This window comes from Branchiostoma lanceolatum, chromosome 1 (genome assembly GCF_035083965.1).
Source record: "Branchiostoma lanceolatum isolate klBraLanc5 chromosome 1, klBraLanc5.hap2, whole genome shotgun sequence".
NCBI lineage: Eukaryota > Metazoa > Chordata > Leptocardii > Amphioxiformes > Branchiostomatidae > Branchiostoma > Branchiostoma lanceolatum.
The window spans coordinates 12,407,366-12,428,493 of NC_089722.1; the positions used below are offsets into that span (position 1 = coordinate 12,407,366).

A 21,128-nucleotide genomic window follows, 5' to 3' on the forward strand; every position below is an offset into this window, starting at 1 on the left:
TTATGTAGTTCCGTCCGCACGCGCACGTTCAGAACAAATGGTGGTAGCTGCAGTACTGTGTGTCCAAGATAGGGGGCATGTCAGTGCGCTAGCGACAACGGAACAGCTCGCATCACGCCCCATATCCCACATGTTTAGTACTGCAGCTGCCACCATTGCCGTTCTCTGCAGCGTTACGTCAGGTAGCAGCCGCCCAACTAGCATATAAAGCTATAAAAAAAAACTTGCCCAGGATATGATAACATTGACAGAAACATACAAAGTTTCTCTTTACAATATGTCGAGCACGAACCTCCACCAGCAAACGTGTCGAATTGTCCAATCGGAATATTGAGTTATCTTCAAAACACTATTATTTAAAGAAACTTTAAACCTCCTTGCAAACTTCAACTTTTATCAGGTAAAATGCAAGTGTATCCTCCTCCTGACGTCTCCACAGAAAAGTATTTCTTTATTCCTCGATAGCTTGTTCAGTCATATGGCCGCTTGTTAACAACTTGGACGAGTATCGTGAACGTGTGTACACATCAATATCATTCGACTCTGTCCCCTACAAATTATCAGCACGCCTCGTATTATATTGTGGCACCTTCCTTATGGACTGCTGCTATAGCCAATAGAGTTTTCGCATTGCCCGGCCGAGTCATACTTTTGATATGGTACATACTGCTCTCTCTGCTTAGTGCTCAGCATTTGGGAAAGAGAATTGATTGCACAGAGCTGTATGCCACAAGGGCTATTGAAACGAAGACGGGAGCCGTCCTATGCACAATCTTGTGCGAGAATAGCTGATGTTTTACACACTGTGACCTCCCGCTACCATCCCGGGGAGGGGGCGGTAACTGTCGGGCCGGCCGCTAGGAGCACGATTTGGTCAGGCTCGGTGACAGGCTAGGACCTTACCGGCTTTGTGTTCACGACAGACATTGTGACCCGCTGTTCTCACTGCCTACTCTCCAAGCAGAAGAATGGGTCCAAAAGGTCCAACTGGTTTTTGACGTTTTCTTAGGCGTTTTTGTTGGGCTTCCTATTTTGTCTCGTGTCTTTACGTCTGGGTTGGCGACATAAAGAAAGCGAGACAAAATAGAAAGCCCGACAAAACACATAAAACACACGCACGCAAAGCTGTTTTGTTCTGGGGAATACCCTATCCCAGTTATAACCGGGTCCAGCACACAAGGCATATTTCTGTATCCCTAGTTAAGTCGGGACTGGCAGCTTAAGGGATATTAAGAGTAACTTATCAAAGGTTCTATTTCTATTTATTACCGCAAGCATATGTCTGGCAGGGAGCCAGCTACACAGTCGGCAGTGGTACTAGTATCGCAACCGTCATGTGACAAACGCTGAATAAAGTCAGCGAGACAGGAACTTGGGCTGAGAATACTTTCCAGGCAGTGGAATGGGTCCGGCTGGTTTTTGATAGACCCCTTCCAGTCTCCAAGGGTCGCTGGGAAAATAGTAGAAATTGGCAAATAGAGTCAAATGTTTGAAAGGAGTCGGCTACGGAGATAGGGTCAATTTGACCTTATCTCCGTAGCCGACTCCCTTCAAACATTTGACTCTATTTGCCAATTTCTACTATTTTCCCAGCGACCCTTGGAGACTGGTAGAGTCTAGGTTTTTAATATAATAAGAGGCAAGTGTTAGCAGGGAGATGGAATGAAAATAAAATAAAATGAAAAAGTACCTTGACGTAAAAGAAATAGTAAGATAACAGAATAGAAAGGCATGACGCGTAACGGGGGGTGCCCAAATATCGGACGTTTTTTTACGCGCTGGAACTCACGGCGCTCCATTGCTGGTTGTCAGAGAATGGTCATGTTTTAATGAATGAATTTTGAACACATTCATCTAAAGACCATACTTGGACAAAAAATGTATTCATACTGTTCATGGGCCCTTCATGCTCCGTGTTACATGCGGAAGACGCTGTGAGACATTTTCACCAATGTACCTTCTGATTTAGTGCTACGCCAGATAGTGTTCCTAACTTCTTACGCTTTGGTAATTTTGCTCTCTTCGGAAGTTGGTGATGAAGCTAGGGAAATGTAAATAAGGCTTGAAGTCTGCTATATTCTAGCTTTCTTTTGACCGGAAAATTTTGACTGTGTGCACTTCTCACGTCATGTGAGAAGGGCTATATCTAGCGCATCCCAGCTCATGTTCCCACGGTAAATAAGCTACTACGCGGCCCGACGTACGTATTGAATGCGGCCCCACTTACGAAATCATTACGAAAAAACGACACCGCTTACATCAACAATACTCCGTCTACTTATTGGGAAATATCTTCGCCATCTCTGTATTCAGTTTCCTTTTCATAGACGGTACCAATCACATGTTAGAGCGTAACAAAACTGTGCGTTGAATCGTTCCGCCACCATCGCGGCCCAAAAAAATGGCGGGAAAACAACGTCGTCAGACGACAGCAATGTTTACGTTGTTTTTCTTTGGTCAGTTTTCTTCTCAACAAACACTTAAAGACCCAAATTTTTAGTGTTTTATGAAGTTATTTTTCTTATGTGTATGATAGCTGTATGACTTATGTATCTGCTTGGCACAGGTCGTATATTTAGGTGCCGGGCCGTCTAGCTACGCATTGACCCTCTACTTAGCGCTACCATCATTATTGTCAAAATACTACTTTTCGACAAAACGAGAAATGAATATGTACACATATGTTTAGAATGTAAATGACAATTATGTGCATGAACTTGGGTTATTTACCTTCCTTATCAGCATAGTCATTGGACACAAACACAGCGTACTTATGCAAAATAAGATCAATAAAATATCCGTGCGATGTTAGGGCGCGTGCGATGTCAGGGCGCCCCCCGTTACGTTTATTGAGAAAACTGTGTCCTCGATATGTATGTCGACGTACATGTACTCACCCCATCCTTCCTCAGATCCGGGAAGAACCGTATTACAGACGAATCATTCAAGTCATGGTATTTTCCTTTTCTATTATGGAGAATACAATGGTGAAATACTCATACATACGCATTAACGTGTTGCTGCAGCGTCAAGGTTACATGCATTCCTCCCGTGAAGGCTGGTAAGGCCTTGGAAATTAATGTTGTGTTTCTGATCACGGTCCTGAAAAAATCGGTTCGGTACTCGTTGGGGATTCTCTTTTTTTATATCGTAGATTTCGATTGAATTGATCCAACAAAATACAGTTTAACCAAAGGTATTTCTTTTCTGATTAAAACCTCCTTGGTTTAACAAAGCAGAACTGAATGCATTAGGACACTGGTATTTCTAACATTATATTATTAACTAAACAGATATAACGTTACGTTGTACGAGCAACATTTTCTATTACAACAGAAATAAGTAGAACATGTTGGAAAAGGATTCTACAATGATTTCATCACTCAGATCAAAAAATCTTATCTCCCTCCCCCAAAAAAAGCCTTGGGTAACCGGATAGACAACATTTTTTTCCTACATGTAGCTATAGCTAGGCCCAAGTAATTAGGTGAGGAAAGTTTGAGTCAAACACTTGAAACACTGTGATGCATTCTTCCCTTTCATGTTTTACACATTGTACTTAGTAGTTCACCTGTAACATAACATGAAACAAAAGCAGCCACTAGACTAGCCTGGGGCTATTGTTGGTCACAGTCATATGGACAGAAAAGCACAAGGCAAAACGTTTTCAAGGACATTGAACTTAACGTCTAGACAAGCCTACTCATGTCACATAGTCGCTCAAGCATGTCTTCATTTCGTGCGCAGGCAGTAACCCACTAGTGAATACAACTGTCACACCACCACATCGTACGACTCCTGCTAAACAAACGATACATAACGTACGTCTGCTTTTATAGATACACACTGCCGGCGGCGGGTCAAAAGGTAAGGTTGGAATTCGATTCAAGATGGCGGCCACCATCCCTTCAAAACTGTGTTTGCCGGTGTACAGTAGACTTTCCTTGCTCCGTACGTGCCCGGGAAGATGTTTCAGTGGTACCAGGGTGCTGGGTGCCGTCCGGCTGGTTCAGGTAGAGGAGCCACCGCCTTACACACCTGCACGCCTCGCGGGCAGGCAGTACCTGAGTGGATCACAGTCTCCGGGGTTTCCGGAGTTCCTCGGTAGCGTTCGCCCGGGCTTCCCGGCGATGTTCCAGCCGGCGGCCGCCGCCGGACGGCTCGAGGAGTGGGCGGCGGTGGTGAAGGACGTGATAGACCGAGAGCTGACGGGAGCAGGGGCGCTGTTGTTCCGAGGACTGCCCATCCGGACTGACCAGGATTTCGGACACCTCTGCAAAGGCCTGGGGTACGACATGATGGTTTATAAAGGTGGCGCTGTGGACAGGTGAGATGACAGGCAGGTCGGACATTTCGACACCTGGACGATTAGCCGATTCGGCACCATGCCTAGAACTATTTCTGGCATTTCGCCGTCAAGGGGACCTAACTCTAACTCTTACCCTAATTCTAACTAAACCTAATTCTAACCATAGCCAGAGTCGTCCTGGTCCCGAATCGTCTAGGGACCGAACTGTGTAGGTGCCGAAACGTCCTGATACCAGCTGAGAAAACTTTAGATTCAAGCTCTGAAAGTAGGACAAGGTAATAACAAGTAACAACGGCCGTATAGATATTAATGTGAAAAAGTAATGATCAATGTAATGATAATATCTTGATAACAACTTGTTATGTCTGACTTGATTTTCTCTTTGCAAGTTGCAAAGTATTTAACCTGTCGTGTCTTATCTATAACGTTACAACTTAACAGTTTATCTGTATACATTGATTGTCACATGTCAGTCATTGACTAAAAAAACGCTTTGCAGACTGCCTTGACATCAGAAGGTTGTGGGAAAATCTTAATCCATTTATTTTTTCATTCACTAGAAAAACAAATTAGTTGAGGACCTCATTGCCCCTGGCTTCTACCATCTAACGACATTTTGAGAGTGTCATACGTTTCGATATTCTTATATATATTCTTCTTGGGTGCATTTGAAATATTTTCCAAGGATAATCAGTTCATAAACTGTTTGTCCAAGCTGTTATATATAACTGTCGCCACTAAGTATCAAGCACGCAAATCAAACTTGTGTAATCAGAAACCTGGCAAGAGACCAAAAACAACTTGTCCATGTTTGATTCGAATTGATTTGTAACTTGGTGGGCCACAGCTAGCAATGACTATTACAGTAAAGGTCACTAAATGCGGCTTTAATGACTCTACAAAAGCTGATCACCCATTGGCTATAAATCTAAACCTTGTTTACACAACAGAGGGTGTCATGGAGGCTGACGTAACAGGTGGTCGTCATTCTCTTTTAAATTTCGCTCAATTGCCAAGACAACTATTTGAAAAATAAGGGTTGCATCATCAGCGATGAAAAGTTCAATGGTTGATCAGGGCCAAAGGAAACGTCAAACTATTAATCGCGTCGAAAAAGCAAATCGTAGGAATGGTTATGACTTTTTACTGACAGCTCCGCATTCTTAGACGGCAGCCGTCAGAAAGCGGAATAATGACACGCCTTTCGGACCCCTTTAGCCTTACTAGTAAATGTGCGAATACAATATCGCGAGGGGAGAGGGTAATCAGTATGCCATTTCTACGAACGTTAAATTTAAAGGTTGTGCTTCCGTTATCATAACGACGAGAACTATAAAACTATAACAAGAGTCCGTAGAAGACGAGCCTCCGTGAAGTAATCATGGTGTTTGCGATATTTGGGCTAAGATGTTTGATACCCTCTTCACCAGGAAGAACAATTTCCTCAAAAACCCGTTTCTTTTTTATGTTCAGGTTTATTGTAACACTAGGCAGTATAACGCCAAGGAGAGTAGGTAATTGGCCCTAGCTTACTGGTCACCAGCTGTGGACTGTATCGCACCTTCAAGATGGGGGTGTCTTCCTGTAATATCACATTATGTAGAATTAGTGCATCATCTCGCTTATACTAGCAGACGACATGCCAAAGTACACACTTGTGCATCAAAATGATCTTGAGTTATAGCACAGACACACAATCAACCGCAATACCCTCATAGGAGGTTAACCTCCTTCACGGAGGTGATAGAGTATAGGTATAGGTTTAATATTAGTATTGTAGAGTGCAGCTATCAGAAAACGGGGGAGTGACACTCAAATACTATCACACTATAATACACTGACCGGAGGGGGGGGGGGGGGTAGGTGCGTACATAAAATTCTGTAAACCCTAAGGAGGCCCTTGTGATTGCGTCATAAAAACGACGGGAGAGATATCAATAACGACGTCAGAGAAAATCAGTGCAAAGGGCATTAGTACAATATAGAACAGGACAAGGTCGTCGTTTCATATCCCAGTATGTGTATTCCGAGATATGCTGCGGTCACGCTGTAGTCAGCTGAGTCTGCATCTGGCATTAGTCAACTGGTCTAACCGCCCTTCAGCGTAATATATCAGTTTCTGTATCTGCATTAATCAACGGATATAATGGCCCTTCGGCGTAACACACCACTAGCTTCTGTGTCGCGCGCATATCTGTACCAATAAACGAATCTAACCGGTCTTCAATGTAACAAGTCAGCTTTTGTATCTGCATTAATCAGCTAGTATAACCACCCCTTCGGCGTAACACACTAGTACTAGCTTCACAGGTTTGCGTCGGCGGCTGGTTATATCAAGGAGGTTATATACCTCCTTGGTTATATCGAGCGGCTTGTCATTCCGAATCTCTGCATTAACCAAGAATGCCGCATACGTAATAAAGGGACCCCTACAGTATATCGCGATGACGCCTGGGATTCACAGTGCAAAAGTCCACTCACTTATTCAATCAATAGTTTAATGGTCTACTGTTACTGACTTCATCCTGACATTCAAGCTATCTATATATAGAACATGACCTGCATGTGGTTTATTTGCGGACATGCGTTGACTAAACAATCAGCTGTGACTATAGAACTTTTAACGGAGGAGGTAAACCCAAGATGGTTTTATATAAAAACCCCTTGGTAAACCGTTAAAAATGCAATACCAGAAAATAGTACTAAATGCTGCAAAAACAGGTATAACACACTAAGTGTAAGACTCGATGTTTAGGCGGGTCCTTGCATCTGCTTGGAGATTACAACCGTCACATTGATAGAGTAGAGTCAGATCTGGGTCAAGGCAAGGTAAACAATCAGGTGATGTTTTCTGAACTTTTGACCTCGCCGATTGACAAAAAAAGCTGCTGAACTTTTGCCCTAGGCTACAGAGTCGCACAACAGTACCATTCCCAGTGGAATGCCCGGCCTGGAGGCCTGCCCGCCCTAGCCCGGGACCTCAACCCCCCACCCCCTACTTTGCCCCTAATGGTTTTATTTGGTAACCCATGGTGATCATGATGATGATGATAACAGTATACTAGTAGTGTATGTTTTTACATGATAGGTAAGGTTGATTGGGTGGAAAGGGTCATCAACATTAGCAATGGGGTTGTGTGGCGTAACGGCAGGGTGTTCGACCCAGAACCCAGCGGTCCCGGGTTCGAATCCCCTGACGCCGTCGATGTTGTGCTCTTGGGAAATGCACCTTACACGACTTTCCTCGCTCCACCCAGGTGTAAAAATAAGTTATTGTTCTCTGTACGTGCTACTGTTAAGAGTGCAGTGTAACACGACGTGATGTCCAAAGGAAAAAAGAAAATTAGTATTTACGTCTGTAAAACCTACATCTACACCCCCAGGTCAGAGGTGACCGACATGGTGTACACGGCAGCAGACGAGCCGCTGGAGATGACCATAGACCTCCACACGGAGATGTCTTACCTGCCGCAGTGGCCGAAAAAGGTACACCGAGTAGCGAATTTTAGATTTAGACAGGCAATCGACGATTCCAGCACCACGAGATATGGAAATAAGATCTATATGATATGATTTTATTGCACAGCAATTGTTAAAGATTCAAATATAGCAACATCTATTACAATTTCTAAATGTACTTATGTATTACAATGTCGGGAGAGTTAAATAAATCTTTTACTAGTTATACAAAGGTTCGTCAGTGTTGTTAGACTACATGAAGGAAACTAGAATCCAATATTAGAAGGCGTTTGACCTTCACTTCAGCCTTCATCACGAAGAACGGCACAACCTTTGACACCTGGTTACGTGGCCATGCAATAATGGGTCATTCTTTTTTGTGAAAGCTTGGCGAATGACATCCGAAAAATTGTCTTTTGTGGCTGTTTAATGATATAAGACGAAAATGTTAATGTTCTTCTAATGCATGTTCATCCACTTTGTGTTACGTGTAGCTGATGTTCTGCTGTATCAAACCGCCCGGAGAACAATATGGCGGCGAGACGCCCGTCACTGACATGCGCAGTGTGTTGAAAGACATGGACCCTGTCTTACTCGATCGTCTGCGCAAGCGCGGGATTCGCTACATTCGGAACATCGCCGACAAGTCACGTGACGTCTGGTGCTGGCAACGGACGTTCCGGACGGAGGACAGAGAGGAGGTATGATTCTCTAGCTCCAAGCAGATGTTAGAATGGAAGATCACAACCCTTTCTGATTGTCCGCTCTAGAAGAGGCTGCACCAACCATGGCATTCGTTTTATCATCTAGCTTTATAGAGATTAGATTAGCATGCGCTATTACATCTGTATAACAATTCTTCGTCTAAACATACCAACTTCGCAGGCACGCTTTGCCCAGTGACCAAATGACCTGCTCCACCTAAGCATTGCATATCTTACACAAAGTATTGTTTAAAATTATCCAATGAGGAGGCCCCTTCTAAAGTCCACGATGACGAGTTTCATGGTTTCATTCTTTGAAAGAAAAAAAATATGTCAACGCTTAGATTCCGTTTGTAGAATATAGAAACGCGTTGTAATGCCATGTTTCTGTTGCGGAAGTCTACGATATTGTCTACAAGTCATTTTGAACATCATGCTCATTCAGGACATATTTCTTCTCTAGGTGGAGAAGTTCCTGACGGAGCGCGACTTCTCCTTCCAGTGGAACAGTGACGACTCGGTGACGTATTGGTACGTCATGCCGGCCACGCGGGAGCACCCGGCTACCGGCGAGACGCTGTGGTTCAACCAGGCCACGTCCCACCACTGCAGCTACTTCTACCAGCACCCCAACTTCAACGGCGCAGAGAGGGCCAAGTTCCGCTACCCCTTCCACACCTGCTACGGGGACGGGGAGGAGTTCAGGCTGGAAGAGGTGCAGCTCAACATTTTACACAACCGTCTTTAAGAAATCCTTAGCAGAGATAGAGTTAGAGATAGTAATTCCATCTTCATTGTTTTTTTGTTGTGTGTGTGTGTGTGTGTGTGTGTGTGTGTGTGTGTGTGTGTGTGTGTGTGTGTGTGCATTTAACTTCATTGAAGAGCTGAAATGTTTTCAAGAAAAGTAATTGACTTGACTGAAATCAAGGGCCCATCAACGCATCCATTCAACCGGGACAGGGGACGGGATCGACTTCCAACCATCCAATTACCCATTCCACACAGTTACAAAGGACTGTGTATACGCACCTGTTAAACGTCTTCTTCATGTCACGTATCAGGACCAAATTGGTCGATCATCATGTAGGCTGTAGTTTTTCACCTCAGTTGAATTTAAGATTCAAACTTCGCAGGTGCAATAGAGGCACGCGCTGTGGCGTCTATACACCTGTTAGTGGGGTCAGGTCACGTGTCTGGACCAAATTGGTCAGTCATCATGAGTAAGGTCGTAGTATATTTTTATGTCTTGATTAAATCTTACGTTTAAATTTCTCATCCATCCCACAAGTGGCGCAAGCTGTTCAGTTGTAACCGGGGTCACGTGTTCCTCAGGTCGTAGTCTTGTAGTCTTGGTAAATCCAAAATCTAAACTTCCTGTTTGTCCCCCAGGTGACGCACATGCAGCAGGTGCAATGGAAGCACGCGGTGCACTTGTTGCCAAATTCATGTGTTCGTCAGGTCGCGTGTTCATGCCATAGTATTTTTGTTTTCTCGGTTAGATCGAAAGTTCAAACTGAAGTGGCGCACATGCAGCAGGTGCAGTTAAGGCATGTGGCTCAGTTGTTATTGGAGTCACGTAATCTTCAGGTCACGTGCCTGGACCGAATTGGTTAGTCATCTTGAAGACGATTGTAATATATTCTTATCATTCAAATTAATCGAAAGTTCAAACTTCCCGTCCGCTCCGCAGGTGGCGCACATGCAGCAGGTGCAGTGGAGGCATGCGGTGGGGTTCCACTGGCAGGCGGGGGACGTCCTGGTGGTGGACAACATGGTGACGGGACACGGCCGCATGGGGTGCACCCCCGGGGTCAGGGGCAGGAAGGTGGTGGTCAGTCTGACCAGCAACTAGTGAGGACTTCAAGATCATGATGGGCGAGCAGTGAACTCAGAGAGCTCTAGAGGAGATGTGTAGTTTGGGCTGTCCCTGGCCAGATAATGGGCCGTCTCAAAAAATTATAATAATATTTTGTCGACCATACCTCCCCCCCTCCCGAAAGTCATTTTTGTAAAAAAAAATATTTGGGAGTTCAAAGGCCAAAGAAGTGAATTGTCTTTCTTTTAGAAATTGACGAAAAAGGTGACCCCAAAAAAAGGTACTTCCTAATCTAGTCGAAACCTCACATCTGTTTGGTAATCGGCCGTTCTCAGAACAATGCCAAGATGCTGACATTGGGAAACTGGTCGCTGACTGCATCTTTTCAGACTGTGACTACGTTTCATTCTAAAGCCATAACCTCGCTGTGCGTTGTTCTTACGCGTCTTCAATAAAATATGTGTGCAAGAAATGGTGTGCAATCCAGACGGACAAACTCAATGTCATGAACGAGTGTGCATTATGGACAGAGGGGCCAGACGCAATGTACTTAGTACGAACTTTAGATAACACTTAATCTCACCTGATGTACTTAAATGATTATAGCGCACTACCAGCAACGTCCTGAACATTCTCGTGATCAACAGCTGGCATGGTAAGATCTCTACTTTCTGGTCGGGATACCAGCCAGAAAAATCCCAAGATATGTGAAACTTAGTCATTGTAAGGCACTTTACTCTCCCGCAAAGTTGGTCTGAAATCGCAGCTTTTTCTTGTTCCCCATGCAATTTTATTCTCCGTTTGACCAAATATGAATATTACAGATATTTCAACGTTCCATTTCAAAAGGATCCGTCTTTATGATTATATTTACGTGGACTTAAGTTCTAGTAGTCAAACACGGGACGTCGCGAGTTGTCAAAAGACAAAACGTGCCATAAAACTTGTTTCTAGCCCATGACTGAAGTGACATAAAGCTAGAGAATCGTTCAAACTGTGGGATTACCAACTATTGATAGGTAAAACTTTGAACGCAACATCTTGCCTCTGTACCAAGAAAATCCACGATGCTGTAAATGAATTTGAAGTCATAATATGCCCATTCAACTAACATTTAGGGGATTTCTTAAATACACGGAATAACACGTGTGTCGGGGCACGCTTACTACGTTTGTCCCTACATTTAACGTTAACTCATTATCATATGGGTATAATTGTTGATGCTTCAAAATCGCGAACTGCCATGATGTCATATTAAAGGTTATCTATGCAATGTTTCTGCCCATTTGTCTGTCTTGTCCCTTGGTAGATGAATCAAATAATTTTCTGACATCTTTCGTTTGTAAGATACTCTTTTACGTTTTAATGTTCCACATACTTGGTACATGTAAAACCCGTCCACATCTCCGGTACATATCTGCTTATAACATGAACGATAACGGTAATAACCAAGGACCTCGTTGTGGTAACCAAGTGCAAGTCATAAGTTAGATGTGACTTAAAGTTAAACATACACATGACATTTGAATTAGATTGCAATAGGGGTATTTTCTGTCCTGAAAACTGTGCTACTGTTGTTGATGATGGTGCTGTTGTTGTTGTCATCAGTGATGTCAACATCAATGTACGGTGCTGTGATCGAGCATTGCCCTCACGCCTAGTTCATTAGCGCACATCGGGGGATTTTTACGGGTTTGGATTCAATTACTTTGCTCACGAAGACGGCAATTATCAGAAAGGCCGTAAAGATAGGCTGTCAGAAATAGGCATATGCTATTAAATTAAGTTAAGTAGGACTGGGGGCCGGGCTTCCAAAATGTTTGGTACCCTGGAAATCCAGGGTCTCCTGAGCGGCTACAGTGCTGCCACGACCCCTAGTAAATTTGCTTAGTACTGCAGTTTATCACGTCCCTGACCCGGAAGTTATAGTCCGTTGGTGACCCCTGTCCTCATTATTTTTTCATGTCGGCTTCCGTGCTTATAATTTTTTTCCTGCCTATGTACGTCCGCTGCATCTATTAATAGTGGCGGGGCGGGAGTCGTTCGAGCTAGCGTCGCCGGTGGCGCGGCAGTCTGCGGGGAAGTTTTCGGCGAACGGACGCGTACCGCCCGCGGTCGAGCTCGGCACGTTCATCGGTCCGCTGCCGACCAGCATGGCCGAACCGATCTGGCTGTACCAGTTCCGTCTCATCCTCATCGGGGACTCCACCGTGGGAAAATCCTCGCTGCTCCGGCGGTTTACGGACGGGAAGTTCATCGAGTACTCGGACCCGACCGTCGGGGTGGACTTCTTCGCGCGGCTGATGGAGGTCGAGCCCGGGAAGAGGGTGAAGCTTCAGCTGTGGGACACCGCGGGACAGGAACGGTTCAGGTGGGTCACACAGCACAGGTAACGTAACGGTTACAGGTGGACTTTGACACCTGCAGAGTCGCCACAAAACCAGCCAACAAAACCTCACACAACTAACTCATTATCACTGCAGCCCCCCTCCCCCATCTTTGACGTAAACATTTAGTAACGGTTCAAGGATGACGCCCTTTCCGTTACGCAACGTTAATCACCAGCAAAGAATAAACAAATGACGTTGTTGTTGTTGTTGTCCTTGCTGTCGTGGTTAGGCCTAGGAAGAAAACAAAAGGCTGTTTACCTAATATTGAGCTTGTATGTGCATAACCCATAAAATCCAGGTCACGAGATTTGTAGTTGTGCGTCATCATAACGTGAGCAGTAACTTAGATGGGTGTTTCTGGATTTTGACGTTTGTAAACTAATAGAGTAAACATTACATTGTCAACATCGCCCCCCTCCCACTCATATACCCTCAGTGGTCTGCAAATCAGTACCATATGGCCATAGACTGGAAGTATCAGGAGTGTCATCTACCCCAAACACCCCACAACAGCCTCAGGGCATAATGTCTACCTATTTGTCACACCTGTAGATTATTCAGGTGTTTGTTGTTGTCTGATCTTAGGCCACGCCCCCTCCCCCAACGGTTTTGAGTTACTGTAAATGGTGGTGGTTTGACATTCACAATCAAATATCTTTATGAAATCTTTGGTTTGTAAGATACTCTTTTAGTTTTGATGTTCCACATGATTTGAACATCTTTTAGTTTTGATGTCCCACATGATTTGATTGACAGTTTGTGGAAACCTCTTCACCGTGAACTTATTGCTACCACGAAAATGCTTGTGCTGTCCTCTGCCCACCTACCACAGTGTTTCAACTGTAAACTAAAAACCACTGCAAACACTCCATTTCCTCCCTACTAGCAAATTTAATCACTGCAGTTTTAAATGCATTTACTACTGTCATCTATCCATCGTTTATTGTCCATCAAAATCCACTCCCAGAGGATAGACATATGTTTATGCACATATATCTTGATTAAGCATGATTTGAATATTATGATAGTCCATTGGACACAAAATGCAGAACAAAAGTGGTACAGTAGGGATTGACAGAAAATAGATAACAGTAAATTGTGCTCGTCATGATTTCATTTTCATAAATTGTCATCTTCCATCTATTTCCTTGTTAAAGGATGTTCTCCTAATCTTATATCACTGAGGAAAAAACATGGAATCTAATATAATTTGTACCCGGAGAGACACAGTGAATGATTATAAAGCCATTCTGAGTCCCACAGGGGTTGCAAATGTCACTTTGTACCTGTCCCTGATACATTATTCATGAGTTCAGACATTTGTCTCATTCATTGTCCCACTCGTCGTCTGGTGCGTTTCAGTTTTGGTTCATTGTTTCGCCAGTTTTGAGCGTGTGTATGACTCAATGATTTGTGTACAAACACGGTGAGCCCTACAGAATGCCTGTAGGACGTTAACTACAAAGTGGGATGAGGGGATGATGGTCATGTGACAAGAAAATTGACCATCCCATCATCTCTTGGAGAGGAGTTCTATCATGGTTATGCAATACCAAAAATTTATAGGGTCTATCCAAAAATTGGGGGAGGTCCAGACTGATTAAATTCAAAGTATAACAGGCTCCCGTGGAATCATACCCCCCTCCTAAAATTTAGAATGGGACAGCCCATGGCCTGAATGAATCAGGGTGTTTCAACACAAGTCATTGCTTGCTACTACCATGCCTTTTGAGTTGTTGTTTTTATTCAACAAAGAAGAGAAAGATCAAAACTTCCACCATGAAACTGTGTCATTTCCCTTCCGTATCTGGCATTCTGCCATTAAACCAACATTGAAGTACATATATGTCAAACCCCCACACGATGGGGAACAATGCTTAGTAAACCGGATATTGAGTGACTACATGGGTATGTGCAAGTGTCTTTGCATGTGTCTTTGCACATACTTGTGTGTTGGTGGGTGTACATGTACAGTATGTGCATGAATGTATGGGTGTGTATGGGTGTGGGTGTACATGCATGTGTGTTATCATTAGCTCAGGCAATGTTCACCCTACCCTGTCTTAGTGACTCTAAAACTGATGACACTTTATCAATATTAAGTGAGTTTGCTGTAGCTGTGAGCTGAGACCTTGCCAGAGTTTGAGTCTCACAAACTGGATTTTACGGTTGACATCCTGGCAGACATTGATTTTTCCTGTTGCTCAGAAAAATAGAAACTCCTTGGAACGGACATGCAATGCTTGGGTCCCAGAAAAGGTTATACAAGACAAGGAAGCCAAGCCATGTTATACTTAAGAGCAGATGTGAGGCCTTTGCAAAGCTACCAGAAAGCAACAGACTCAAACTATATGTTTCTTATCTTGATATTTTGAGGATCGAAACTTGAATGTTTTTTTCGCTGATGTCTTTAATACAGTGAAATCTTGACACCGCAAATGTGTTTAGTATTTCTACTCTACTAAATTGTAATACAGAATTGTTTCAACTTCAAACACTTCAAAAACAGCACTTTGAATTAAGTCCCCAAGAAAATAAATGAATTAACATCATTCCTTGTGCCTGTCCAGGTCCATCACAAGATCGTACTACCGGAACTCGGTGGGCGCGGTCCTGGTGTACGACGTGACAAACCGGAAGTCGTTTGAGCACCTGGAGTCGTGGTGGCACGAGGCCAAACAGCACACCATGCCGCACAACATGGTCTTCATCCTGGTCGGACACAAGATCGACCTCGCGTCTGAACGAGAGGTCAGCCAGGAAGAGGGGCAGCAGTTCGCTCGGACTCATGACATGTCATACTTAGAGACCTCGGCGAAGAACGCGGAGAATGTGGAGAAAGCGTTCTGGCAGGTGACGCGGGAAATCTACGAACTGGTTGAGATGGGGGTGATCAGCACAGAGGAGGGATGGGAGGGCGTGAAGAGCGGGATGGTGCCGCGGAGTTACAGCACCGTTCCGCTGTCGCAGGAGAGCAGCAGCGAGAAGAAGTGCTTGTGCTCGTGACGGGAAGAAACTCGCAAAACGGTCAAAACTCCACAAGACGCCTTTGCAACCTCGACTCGTCCCATCTTTTGATTTTGTATCTCTCTTGTCATAGTATTATACCAGAACTGGAAAAATACATATGCATTCTTTTGCAAAACAACTTCTTATAATTGTCTCTGCCAAGGAGTGTTCTCCCGCCAGGATTTGTATGCACAAACATACCAGGACTCGAAACCCTTTTTTCTGAATACAGAAGTAAGTCTATTGTACATCAGGATCTAGATTTGTCGATATATAGGCAATGAGGTACTCAAAACGAAAGTGCTCAAGTAACTAGACAAGTTTGGTGAATGTTCAGACGTTTCAGACAGCATCAGCCACTGATTAAAGACAGCGGATGCTGTCTGAAACGTCTGAACATTCACAAAACTCGTCTAGTTGCTTGGTTAGCTTTTGTAGCAGTATCTACAAATCTAATTACAACTGTGATCTGTGTAAAGCAAGTTTGGGAACAATCAAGTACAGTACATGAACCAGTGCATATTAGATTTAGGTAGATACCAGAAATACCTGCACAGCTCCAATTTTATCACTATGCCGCTGGTGTTTCCAGCCCTGGACGCAAACACAACCAGAAGCAAAACGATCTCGGCACAGGTTATCAAACTTAGTTAGTCAGGGGAGTCCTGAGCATTGGTGTTTTGCTGGAGTTTTGACCTACTGGGAATGGACTGTAAACTAGTCATGAACCAAATTTTGTATGATACTGATAGATAACCAGAAGATGTTGTGTAACAAATTGATACATCTTAATAGATGTAAAATCATGGTGTGATGATTTCTATGTACTCTATATACATGTCCCCGCACTGTAGTATGTTAGCCAAGTGTAGTGCATAGGTATAAGGATAGGAATGAAAGCTTATTGAATATCTGTTACTTGAGGGAAAACAAAGTAGTCCAAAATGGACCTCCTATAAAAATGGTGATTTTTGGTCAAATTAGACAAGATTTCATTCAGTTAGAATGTATACAATTTGGAAAGGGGTTAAGAATCTTGATAACTTTTAGAAGTGAACAAGTTAAAGGCATTGTCCAATGGAATGTGCAAAATCCTTAGGAAATGGAATGTAAGTCATAAATGGAATGTGTTCTGCACATCATTTAGGTGGTATGATTTTTTTTTTTTTACTGTTTGAGCCAAAAGATGTTCAAAAACTCGAGATCAAATCACCCATCTGCTTGGAAATGTGAAATAGGGTGTCCAAACTCCTAAGTTGAAGGTTTGGTACGTGTGGTGAAATGGAAAGTTGTGTGTGGTCACTTTGGTATTCCTGGATCTTTGCCCTTGGCACAGAAAACTGTAGACCATCTGCATGCTTCAGAAACTTTACAGGGTTGGGTAATTATAGTGTTGGTTTTGGCATACTTTTGGCTACAGTAGTTACAGAGCAAGACCAGGCAGTTGGTTTGAAACTTGTTTCTATAAGTTTTTGGTGACAAAAGGTGCTCTTAAGAGTTTTGCAATGTGCTTCCATCATAGAGGTGATAGGTAGCAAGAGACAAGATGGGAAATATAGCATCCCCATATTTAAGTCAATTCTGTCTGGTTCTGAGAAAGCCTAACTTGAACAAGGAACTACTGTAAATGCCTTTTTAGTTTGCGGTGACTTAATTTTGCGGAAGGGAGACATTGGAGTGTTCGCGGTGGTTTTTTGCTCGCATTTTCGTGGTTGTTTAGGGTGAAGAGGTCACTGTGAAAACTGTGAACATTAAAACACTGCAAACTTAAATGCATTTACGCTATTACTTGGATCAGGAGAATGCCCCTCCAGTTCCCTAGGAATTATGAGGCATATTGGAGCACTAAAATAATATAGAAATGTTTGTTAAACAGTTTAGAATTAAAGATTGCCAGGTAATTCCCTTAAGGGGGGGTAGAAAAGGTGGCATAAGTGTTGTGCTTTTGAGTTAAACACTTCAAGAGTGTCTTGCCATAACCATGGTGTCATGCAGCAAATACCCATGTCATGTAGTCATGTTTCATACAGACAATGGTTGGTGCGCTGACTTTGAATCATGTGCGTTTAAAGTAGGGAGAATAGACATTTCAACCAAAGAATGGTTTGTTTATACTGATATAGTATATTGGTGCTTATGTATTATACTTTTGTAGACATTTTTTGACAAAAAAGAGAACTGGTCAGGGAGTGTTTCATGACTGGTGATGTCAGCTGAGAGTACAAGACCTGATTCAATTGTTTGAAGCATGGGGGGGGGGGGGGGCAGAAAGATACCCTTCTCTTCCCACACCCCAAACTATCATGTATCATTGCTTCCCTCTCCACTCTGACAGCAAACTGCCCCATTCCTTATTGTCTTCCTTCCCGACACACCCGTCCCTTTTCTTGTAATAGATTATATTATATACCTCTCCCCTTCAAAGTCTACTGTAGATATCTTCCCTAGTATGTAAATGTCCCACCAAACCAAATTCGGTGCTTGTAACAATCTGATATTGTTTGTATGATTCTGATGTACCTACCAACAAATATTCTATTATCAATCTATATATATAATCATATCTATATATGTGTGATACTCTATGGTTGTAGTGAATGGCTAAATAACAATATCATTGTTCATAAGTTAGAATATTATGATTCAAGCCATGAGAAGAATATGTTATCTTGCCGATGGACAGTAACTTTATATTGCCAAATTTTTGCATGATTTGTAGTCCTGCTGTACTCATTTTAGAAGAGGGTAATTTTTTTCATAAAAATGGGCAGATTTTTTATCAGTTTAGCAGTTCATCCTCAACCCACCTACCAACATGTTCCATGATTTTCCCCCACCCTCACATGTAACTATTGGGATATTTTATTTCCCACTGTAAATGGACAAAGGTTCCAACCTACAAATTGTTAAGACAACAGAAAGGAGTAAACGATGGTTCTTTATCTTGTAGTTATCTAACAAAAATCTTAAGGCTTGTTAACAATATAGGTAGCCTGGTGCCATCCTATTTAGTAGTATGGGAGCCTCTGTAAACTAAATAGGTTACCCAGGTGTCCTGGCACTGTATGATTTGATTGGCAAGATATAGATAAATTTGATATTGTGTGCACTTTTATATTAGTATTTTTTTGTTTGTTTTTATAGGTTCTGATTTATTTTAGTTGAACTGTTTGCAATGATTTGATATTATGTATTATTTGTCTTCCCCACCAAAGTGTCTATATGGAAGCAATATTCAAAAGCTCCATCTGGCTCCTTGTAATATTTCATGTGATTGAATTTTACAACATTATGTCATAGTTTTCTATTTTCACTTTAATTTTTCATTTCTGTATTGTAAAAACAGTGAACAGCTAGTTGTGATAATTTAGAATTGGCAAATTAGATCCATATTGATTAAAGTCTACAAACAGGCATAAGCGCCACCTGTCTGTAGGGTGGCAAACTGCATCAGTTCATATCAATACGCTGTAATACACTGTACGTTGATACAAAATGGTCTCGATTTGATTTGTAGTAATTGTGCGTAATTTCTTGGGTAGTTATTTGTATGATGATGGCTGCTCAAACTGTTAGAGCAGATTCTGATTACAAGACTTATATGCAGAGAACAAACACACATGAAGAGAATGAAAATGTGGTTTATTGATAAAAGATTCCCCATGCTCATTGTAAAGAATGATAAATGTTACATGTTAATTTAAGGGCAATCAACTGTGACCCGGCAAATATCTACGTGTTCGGAAACGCGCGAGTCACATATTTATACTTCCCTCTCGCTATTGTACAAATTGATAGAGAATTTCTATGTTGTATGACTGTTTGGAGGTAATGTAGGATGTAGTAAACCATGATCCCACCGCACACTTGCCTCTGTCTGGTCTTTCTACAGCTGTATGACGTCAGGAATCTACTACCCGATGACCAGGTCTTGAAGTTGGTTAAATAGCTGCGAATTTACGGCATTGGTCTTCTCATCTTCAAGCAGATGTAGGGTCTGTCTGTGTGTTTTGGGGCTTTTATACATCAATACAATGGTCCGCGTAGGGGGAGAGTAACGGAAAATGCAGACCACTAGCTAGACGTTTAAGAAGCTCGAAGATACGGAGAATTCACCTTGAATATAAGCTGTATGCTTTTCTCGATAAGCGTGGCGTGTTCTTCTCTTACTTGCTGAAGATGCTCATACGCGGGTGGCTCTCCTAACAAAACAGAGCAGACCACACATGTCGAGAATAGCGACGATTCAAAGTTGAATAGTAAGTCTCAAAACTCCCGAGCGTCTAGGCCGGTACGTGTGAATTTAGGCCATTTTTGATAGGCCAGGCGAAGGTGTCCCTAAGTTTAATGATACCATAGTGTATCATTAGTGTTGTGCGTTATGGGACACTAGCCTCAATTTTCAATCAATCTGTCGCTACTAGTTCTGGCTGGGGCAAATTGGCCCCGGTCCGTCGGGCGGGCTACGAGGAGTGCGGTTTTCAGGCTGATGGGACACCGAGCTCGTCACAGGTGCATTGCACGTGAAGGGTGTGTAAAGGGTGAGTTCTCGCTAGCTTGGCCCCGTCGAGGTCACACAAACCGGTCCGGTAAGTCTGTGCGCCCGTCAGCCATTTTGGATAGAGACTGCGTTTTGAGCCATGTCAATGCGCTAAAGAATGTCACAACAGTGGGCAACGGAATAACAGAGAAACGAACTAAAAGGTACAGTGTTTATGATCTGATTCCTTTACTGCACAAATGAGTTGTTCTTAAACAAAAACTCTGGTCTTTTTGACGTTGAATAACTTCTCAATTCGTTTCGTTAAACTTGCCACTGCTTGTTCAAGAACGAAGTTATCGTTACAGTTGGTTATTTAGAATTCATATGTGTGTTTTGTTGCAACAACATAGCCCTCTGCACGAGATTTTAAAAGGAGTATTGATTATTGTTTTGTTAATAAACGTTACCTTACTGATCCTTTGCTTGGCACTCGGTGATAGTCCACATATAACGTTACATGTAATGTTACCGTATTTTTTATCATATTCGAATTTGCTCACACGATACATCTTCCATTAACCGTGATGTTTTTTTCATGATCTGTATCGAAGGTTCGTCAATAGACCACGTCGAAAATGAATTCCACCTCAATGACAATGGCGTCAAGTCCATTACCGTTTACGGATGACGTCACAACCAACCTGACGTCAGCAGCACCAAATATGGCGGGGCCGCACGGGGACCACTTCGGCGGGACGATCGGGTACATGATCGGGATCGTGTCGGTGTCGTGTCTGATCTCGGCCGTTGTGCTGATACTGTGCTACGGGCGGGGGGTCCTCAAGAACCACTGGAGAGACTACACGGATCCCGGTGAGGCAGACATGCCAGCTGACGCGTGATCAAGTCAGAGAGACGGCAGAAGACTTTAAAATCAGAAGTTGCCTGTAGCTGCAGG

At 43.1% G+C, this 21,128-nt stretch overlaps 2 protein-coding genes across 2 annotated transcripts; both read left to right on the plus strand.

Moving 5' to 3' along the window:
• Positions 1–2,021: 2,021 nt before the first annotated feature.
• LOC136435122 (dapdiamide synthesis protein DdaC-like) lies at positions 2,022–11,565 on the plus strand. Its single transcript, XM_066428356.1, has 5 exons — positions 2,022–4,327; positions 7,693–7,795; positions 8,263–8,469; positions 8,936–9,187; positions 10,163–11,565. The coding sequence occupies exons 1-5, from the start codon at positions 3,891–3,893 to the stop codon at positions 10,322–10,324; spliced, it is 1,161 nt and encodes a 386-aa protein (XP_066284453.1). The 5' UTR covers positions 2,022–3,890; the 3' UTR covers positions 10,325–11,565.
• Positions 11,566–12,171: 606 nt separating this feature from the next.
• On the plus strand, positions 12,172–19,551 carry LOC136435159 (ras-related protein Rab-39B-like). The gene is made up of 2 exons (XM_066428401.1): positions 12,172–12,659; positions 15,249–19,551. The coding sequence occupies exons 1-2, from the start codon at positions 12,442–12,444 to the stop codon at positions 15,682–15,684; spliced, it is 654 nt and encodes a 217-aa protein (XP_066284498.1). The 5' UTR covers positions 12,172–12,441; the 3' UTR covers positions 15,685–19,551.
• The last annotated feature ends 1,577 nt before the right edge of the window (positions 19,552–21,128 follow it).

Bases quoted from the DNA above. Each gene is read 5' to 3' on its own strand.
- LOC136435122 (XM_066428356.1), top strand. From the start codon at position 3,891: ATGGCGGCCACCATCCCTTCAAAACTGTGTTTGCCGGTGTACAGTAGA. The intron at 4,328-7,692 runs GTGAGATGACAG...CTACACCCCCAG, and splicing joins AAAGGTGGCGCTGTGGACAG to GTCAGAGGTGACCGACATGG. The intron at 7,796-8,262 runs GTACACCGAGTA...TGTTACGTGTAG, and splicing joins TGCCGCAGTGGCCGAAAAAG to CTGATGTTCTGCTGTATCAA.
- LOC136435159 (XM_066428401.1), top strand. From the start codon at position 12,442: ATGGCCGAACCGATCTGGCTGTACCAGTTCCGTCTCATCCTCATCGGG. The intron at 12,660-15,248 runs GTGGGTCACACA...GTGCCTGTCCAG, and splicing joins GCGGGACAGGAACGGTTCAG to GTCCATCACAAGATCGTACT.